The sequence below is a fragment of the Lates calcarifer genome, linkage group LG15, assembly GCF_001640805.2.
Source record: "Lates calcarifer isolate ASB-BC8 linkage group LG15, TLL_Latcal_v3, whole genome shotgun sequence".
Taxonomy (NCBI): Eukaryota; Metazoa; Chordata; class Actinopteri; family Centropomidae; genus Lates; species Lates calcarifer.
This window is the reverse complement of record NC_066847.1, coordinates 26,918,993-26,926,882: the sequence shown is the minus strand read 5'-3', so window position 1 is coordinate 26,926,882 and position 7,890 is coordinate 26,918,993. Positions and strand designations below refer to the sequence as shown.

At 39.6% G+C, this 7,890-nt stretch overlaps 1 protein-coding gene across 1 annotated transcript; it reads right to left on the bottom strand.

The window, feature by feature from the left end:
- Positions 1-884: 884 nt before the first annotated feature.
- elovl4a (ELOVL fatty acid elongase 4a) lies at positions 885-6,959 on the bottom strand. The gene is made up of 7 exons (XM_018684654.2): positions 6,701-6,959; positions 5,606-5,688; positions 4,787-4,974; positions 4,427-4,507; positions 3,698-3,869; positions 3,191-3,318; positions 885-3,017 (listed from the first exon to the last, which is right to left on the bottom strand). Exons 2-7 carry the CDS (start codon positions 5,670-5,672, stop codon positions 2,688-2,690), a joined length of 966 nt encoding a protein of 321 aa, XP_018540170.1. The 5' UTR covers positions 5,673-5,688; positions 6,701-6,959; the 3' UTR covers positions 885-2,687.
- Positions 6,960-7,890: the final 931 nt, after the last annotated feature.

Below are 7,890 nucleotides of genomic sequence, written 5' to 3'. Positions count from 1 at the left end.
CAAGCAACATGTGACACAAAGCATGACAGACGTGACTGACTCCACCCTGTGCTGGATCCACCCCATATACTCCTGCTTTCTCAAGGAGCAGTACTACAATGTAAAAAAATATTCCATTACAAGTAAAAGCCCTGCGTTTAAAATCCTGTATAAGTTATCTAGTTTTAAGTATTCTTGGATAAATGTACTTAAAGTCTCAAAAATAAACACACTAATTACATGAAACGGGTTGTTTAATCTATGACAATAAATAATTTAAATCTGATTCATCATACTTTTGTATGTACATGTTGAACTTTGGGATAGTTTCCAGATAAATGTTGTGGAGAGACAAGTACAAAGTACAAAGTATCAAGCAGCAGAAAGAAAATACTCAGTTAAAGAGAAGTACTCAGAAAGTACAGCACTTCAGTAATTATACTTACTTTACAACACTTGGTGTTACCCCACTGTATAGTTAATGACTGCCAGGGTGAAATGAGTTTTGATGATGGACCAAATTGATAACCAGGAATTAACCTTTATAACTCACAGATGTCCATTAAAAGTTTTAGATGATAATATTGTTCTCTTCCTGTTATAAAACTTGATAAAGTTCATTATCTTGAGAATAGTTCACTTCCATAATTACGGTGAATGGAAAACATTGTGATCATTGCTGTGAAGTAACTGCAATGCTCTTTGACTGAAATGAGACCGTGTTGCCCTCTAGTGTTGGAAACCTGCTCTACACTTCTGTTACTAATAATGGCTAGTAACAGAATTTCATTTCTGTAAAAACATGGTCTTGATCCACAGGGACTGTAAAATAATTAATATCCTTGTTACGGAGACATGCTGTCATGAAGGAGGCAGTTAAATGAAGTGAAAAAAGCAAGCCAACATTTGTACAGGCATTCAGTTTAATTTAATTTGAAGAGAGTTCAAAGTTATGATACTTAAAAAAAAACACACACAGAAGCATTGTGGACGTATAAATGTCCAAGCTAACAAGCTGGGAACATTCCCAAATGCGCAGTATACAAAATATCACAATGTAATATGTACAACACAAAAAAACACAAATACACAGACAAGCACTCTCAGCTAGATGGAAATTGGTATTTACATAAAAATAAATAGAAAGAACCAATAAATAACATCAAAATGCATTAGTTGATGGATGACATAAAGCTGGATCTGCTGATATAGAACTGACAACTGATTTATACTCTATATATTACAGGCAGAGCAAAGTTATTCTTCATAGTGGTATAACATACAGTCACTATACTAGCTCTTTTTGTAAAGAAATCATAACCTTTATCTTTTTAGATCCAAATTTTTCCCCTGATAAATTTACATTCAAGCCAGCTCAGGATATGGTTTCAGCCTGAAAACTTAAAAAAACAAAACAAAAAGGACATTTGATCAAATATTGGAAGAAAATAGGTTCAGTTAAGTTATGATCAAAACTACCTGTAAGCTTGTTCTGAATTCTCCGCAAATACAAAGGGAACCCAGATCACCAGCACTTCTTTGTTCGGCACACAACATTTTCACCAGTGTGTAAGACAAACGACGACATCAGAGAGGATATAAAAAGACAGGTAAACATCTGCAAAGACAAAACTCCACCAGCTTCTCTGTCAAAAGTGGGAAACATTGAGATAATCATCAGATTCATCATTTCTCTTTATAATATTCATTATATTTCATCACATTACATACAAGTAGGGATATATAAAACGGGTTATGGTTGTATACAGAAATAGAAAATCTAGATTTTAACCTACTTTGAGCTGCAGATGATGATTATTTCATCTTAAAACGGTGATGAAACAATCTCATCCAGGTCTCAAAGGGTTAGAAATCTACTTTTTTTCCCTTTCTATGTTCATCTTACTTCCAGATATTGATTAATTTTCCTTCACTAGAATGTAACTGTGTGCTAATGGATGAAAACTCAAAAGTGAGAGTTCACCACTCAAAATAAATAAGAATAAAAAATACATCTTCATCTTCACAAATAAGTGGATAACTGCACAGGTGTCTGTTCAGTAGACATGTACTGTAAACTTAAGTCTCTCTCATGTAACAGCTTGAATAAGATGACGACAAATATGACATGATACTGTACATTATCATCAGTTTTATATCTGTAAAGGTGAACAACAAAAAAATAAGAAGCTCAAATATAAATGTGTGTGACATGTTTGTGCGTGTGTTATGATGTGTATTCCTGTCTCAGTACAGCAGTGATCACTAATAATGATAGTATATAATCTTTTTCAAGCAGCTCAGGTGCATTTAATGTAGCATTCCCCAGCATGCCAAAGGGGCCTGGTAAACTCTGTGTTTGATGTTTCCTTTTCAGGGCTCAGTTTTTAGGAGCTGAAGAGCTACAGCACTTGGCACCACAATAAAGAGAAGGAATACTAAGTTCTATCCCATACCAGACACTACTGTATTTTGGGTTATTTGTGATAACGGTCAGCTTAGGCACGACCTTTGACACCTCTTACTAACACAATGATCCTCTCTCAACTCAGGCCTGTCTCAGATTTTATCTACAACACTCAGATCATGGCTTAAATAAACACATCACACCGTAACACATCCATCCAAGTCTTTCATGTTTTAGCACTAGTAACCGAGAACCCAGAGCAAGGCCATACCTCACCTCAACCTCTCCCACTCTTCTTCCTCTAATCTCTTTTAGCTCTTCCTTTCCTCTTTCTCCTCCCAGAGTTCTCCTGGGGTTTCTCCTCTTTGCTCCCCGTCAGCACCGCTCCGTTGGCAGCCTTGCTGAGCCCGTTGAGGGTCCCATTAGAGAGGGCCTTTCCTGCTTTGGAGGAGGAGGAGGAGGAGGCGTCACGCCTGGGCTGCTGGCGGCGGTAGGTCTGGTAGTAGAAGTTGCCGAAGAGGATGATGAAGGTGATGGCGTAGCAGATGAGGGAGTAGTGCATCCAGTGGGGGAAGTCACAGTTGACGTAGAGGGACAAGGCCGTGTGGCCAATGGTGACGTGGAACTGAATCTGAGACATAAAGAGAGGAATAAAATCACATTTTTGCACAGCATTTTTCACAGCGTTTTTTTTTTTTGTTGTTTTTTTTTTCAGTTAGATCTTCAGTAACATTAACCTTCCAAAATGTGTTAAATAATTATATTTAATATTTAAAAATGCCACAGAGGGAACTACTGTCTCACCATCTGGATGATAGTCAAATACTTCTTCCACCACAGGTACTTCTGGATCTTAGGTCCACAGGAGGCCAGTCCATAATACAGATACATCAACACATGGATCATTGCATTCATGTGTGCACCAAAGAATGCTGCAAATAGAGGAAAATAAAACCAATGATATTAATTTTTTTCAGGCTAATTGTAGGGCTAGAATACACAAATCTCACAAGTCTAAAATTGGTTTGCTTTGAACCCCTTATTGTACTTTTTCTTTTCTTTTTCACATCATCATCAGGTCAAATTTTTTATTCTTCCAATACTTAGACACTTGTGTGTTCAGTATTACTTAGTAAATCTTTGCATGCTGACATGTTTACATATGGTGAACATGCTAAACATTCTTGCAACTTCTGAAATACTATGGACATTTCAAGACTGTGTTATTTAAGATTGCAAAATATAGAATTTTAGAGACAGGAACCGGCACAGTGCATTATCTTGACATGTACTGTAGCATGAGCCACTCACACTGTCCTCCTGCCACCCATTTGATGCCGATCCACCAGAGCGTGAACATGGTGCAGTGGTGGTAGACATGCAGGAAGGTAACCTGGTTAAATTTCTTCCTCAGAATGAAAAACACTGTGTCCAGGTACTCGATGCCTTTAGAGATGAAATACCACCACAGAGCTCCTGCCACCTGTTTCAGATGGGACACAACAATTAGGCTTAGAGGAGTAGTTCATTTGGACTCTAACTTCTAATTTGTTACTACAATCCAATACAGCACTGTGTTGGTTAATATGAATCCCACATATTTCTTCATGCACTGTCTATCTAATCTATTCTGCAACATCTCAGCTTCGGGTCACCTGAGACCGAACGACTCTGTTTTCTGTGTCAGGAGTGTAACTACGTCATGGAGCAACAGGAAGGAAGGTGAAACTGAACACCCTCCATGATCCCTCTTCCAGCTCACTCCTTTTCTGATAACAGGACCAGGGTACAAATGAGTGGAAGCTGATCATGTTTCTAAAACCACTGACAAGGATGTTCTTAATCATTTGGGAACAGTAGAGCACTACAGTGAAGTTAGATCACCATCTATCTAGGAAACATGTCAGTGACGTTGGGAGAGGTGTTTGGTTTCTTCTAAAAGAGTCATTACTGCACAGATGTGAACTGTAAGAAACTAAATTCATTTAAGTCCATTATGGTAAATGCATTTTCATTTAATACAAGTGAACACACACTCACCCTGACTTCGTTGGGGTCATCTGAATAGTCCACCGGTTGACAAATGTAGCTGTAGCTTGCGGCCCTCGCTGCCATAAACAGCTAAAGAACAAGAGAATGTCTCTACTCAGTCACTGATGTAAATGGACAAAGGCAGAGACTCACAGTGAGAGGAGGAGAGATGGAGCGCAGGCAGAAGGCTGGTTACACTGAAATAAGGTTAGTCTAAACCCAGGGGGCAAAACTGCTACTGTAACATATTCATCTGGATGGATAGTTGTGGTTGTGATAATAAGACTTTGACAGATTCACTACACTACTATGCATACACATGCAGGTAAACAGCAGGGCATCGAGTTTAATCGCTTGCAACCAACCAACCTCTTTAAAGATGAAGAAGTTGAGGAAGACCATGCTGAAGTTGTAGATGATGAGGGTTTTGCGGAGCTGGAAGGGCTCTCTGTTCTTCATGTATTTGGGCCCCAGCCAGAGGAAGAGCAGGTAGGAGGTGCTGATGGCCAGTGTGGGCAGGGGGTTGTCCATCAGAGGCCATTTCTCCACTCGCTTGTCTGTGGAGCAGATGTTCTCATAGCGTTACATAATCATTCTTAATGTTCGTGTTACATTGGCACAGTGTGGGTTCAGCGCCAGTTTATTTTAAGAGAAGGGCAGGTCAAATAGGTGAGTAGGAGTACAGATGATGGATTATGTCCCAAGGTGACCTGTCTGGAGGTCAGTCTGATGTAGACACCCTTGTTTAATGGTGCATGTGATACTTAAAGAATATGTGCTAATTAAATCTGAATGTGAATTATGGTTCTGGATATAGTATTGATTGTTGTATAGTATAGTCATCCCTACAATATTCATCATTAAATAAAGGAGAAAGATGTGACAAAATATTAACTTTAAGCCTTCAAACAACTGAGATACATTCAAAATCAATATACTGCAATATGTTTCATGTCAATATATAACTAGACGCACGCACACACACATACGCACATTCTTTAACTATATATATGGTGCAACTCTGACTCATCCCTTCACAAATTCCCACTGAAGCACTCTCCTTTTACTGACTCATTATATACTGACTCACAACAGGGATAACATACCTGTAGATGTATATGTGCTGTATAATGAAAGTGCACAAAAACTTCTCTTGCAATGACTCTCAGACGTAACAGAAATACGTACCTGCAATAGTTAGGGTCCATTTGTAGAATTCTATGGTGTCATTAATTAAATGTGTGACAATCTCCATGGTTGCAACTGAGGATCTGAAATTAAAAAGACAGATGTGAAAACAGAGGCCAATAAAATAATAAATAATAAAATCAGATTTTGACCAGCATTTGATGGAGTCAGAGTCATCCTCTAAGAGATCAATAATCAATACCGTTACCCAAACTGTGCTTTTCTCTTTATACTGGAATGAACTGGAACATAATAATTATTCAATTTTATAGATTAGAAACAATCAAACTTCAGGTAAGAATCTCTAAAATAAACAGACCCAGGCTAACAGAGGGCCAGTTATAAACCTACAGGAGCCTGTGGCCCCACCAGGCCCTGATGGATGGGCTATAGGTTTCATTGCGCACAAAGGCTGGGAGCACCGGCCGGCAGAGCGCATGTGTCAGCAGATTTTTGGCTTGAGCACGACCACCGGCCAACCTGGTGTCCCTTAATAATGAGAGGGATTGCCTCGTGCCCCACTTTTACATTGAAATGGGTCATCATCTCCTATAGAGAGCCAGACTGACGCATAGGCTGACAAGTAGCGGAGTGCACACAGTGAGATTTCATGATCCTAAAAAGATGACGCCCCCCCGCCCCCACCCTCTCTCTCTGTGCCTCCCTCCCTCTATCTCCAGCCTGAAGCGGATCAAGGGCTGCTGCAGCATCTGCCATAGTCCTGCACGCGCTCTCCCTATAACCTGCTCAGGGAGTAAACCATTCAAAATAATTAAAATACACATTCAACATCATATTTTATATTTCTTAGACGCTTGGGCTATTATATTCCTAGTGTAAGATTCCCATCATTTAAATGGCGAATTTGCATTCTGCGGCATGCAGTCCGGCCTTCAGACAGGCTGCATACACTCCTATTACCAATGTGATTTTCACAAAACCTCTGATCTGTTTCCATCTTAGATCTGTATATACAATGAGTTTGGCCTAAATATGAATCGAAATCAAGGCTGCGCACAGCAAACACACAGGAGACCATAATATCCACACCGGCCCTCTACTCGGTGCGAATGAAGATGCTTATTAGGACCTTACCGTGTCGGTGCTTAAAAATTCCTTCTTTTATGACATTCGATGCAAGGTCATTCAGTGCGCGTTATTCCGCCTTGTAATCGACTGATCACGTTTTTCACGAACTGATTAATTGATCCGTTTCCACAGTGAAATAAACAGGCCGTTGAGTGCACGGCGATGGCATGAATTTCCCGTTAAGGGACCACACTAGCCTCCACTGCGCGTCTGCTTCAATGAATTCCTCTCCTGGTCCCCAGCGTCAAGACAGCCAGAATACACCTCGCACTTCCGATAAGACTGTCACAATAAAAGACGAATTGACCTTTTTTCCTTTGGAAGACAGCGGAAATGGGAAAATAAAAAATATTGAATTTCTTAACTAGGTAAAAATGGCCTATAAGTTGACCAGAAACGATTTTTAAAAAGGGTTGTTAGGCATCAGACAATAATAGCCTAACTCAATCCCGAGTACCTCAGATTACAAAATACTCACGTTGGCCATAATATCCTCAATGCTGGGACTTAAATGATCATGTAAGTGTCTTATTTTCAACAGTAATTAACTACATTATTTGTCAAGTATTTAACTGCAGCAGTTTGACCTCGCTTTGGTGACCGTAATATGTTTTGGTCGCAAACTTCATGCTTTTATTTAAAAGCGCTATCACTGCACATCCTGTCTGATTCTGGCTGTCTGGCTGTCTCTGTGTAACTTGATGCTCGTGTGGTGCCTCTTGTCGGGAATGATAGAAGGATGCTATGCGCATGCGCACTAATGGAGGCGGATGCAGCAGCGGGGCTACATCAGCTTCGTCAAGTCAGCCCGGCACGAACAGAGTGAGACGAGTAAAGCACTTCCTTTTCCTTCAAAATTAAACGGTTACAATTTGTCGTCAATGACAAAAATAGCAACTATTGGTCGCACAAAAGAACTGCACCACTACTGCTGTGAGGTCTTGTTATGAAAATGACTAATGCATGACATTCAAAGAAATTATTACATGACTGATCAGGGAAATAGCAGTGAATTTAAGGATTTGTTTATTAGTAGAAGTGTTGTATTAAAGTAATTTTGACCATCAGCCGTTCAACAGTGCCGCCATGACAGTTTGTACCACAGAACAATACAAGAAGAAGTAAGAATTTTCATAAAGCTTTTGTAACTGCCACTTACTGTAGATTTCTTCAAAAGGATAAATCTAAATAAATAT

Coding starts and splice junctions, on each gene's coding strand:
- elovl4a (XM_018684654.2), bottom strand. CDS start 5,672: ATGGAGATTGTCACACATTTAATTAATGACACCATAGAATTCTACAAA. Junction 4,508..4,786: donor ACTTCTTCATCTTTAAAGAG/GTTGGTTGGTTG, acceptor CTTGTTCTTTAG/CTGTTTATGGCAGCGAGGGC. Junction 3,870..4,426: donor ATGACCCCAACGAAGTCAGG/GTGAGTGTGTGT, acceptor CATCTGAAACAG/GTGGCAGGAGCTCTGTGGTG.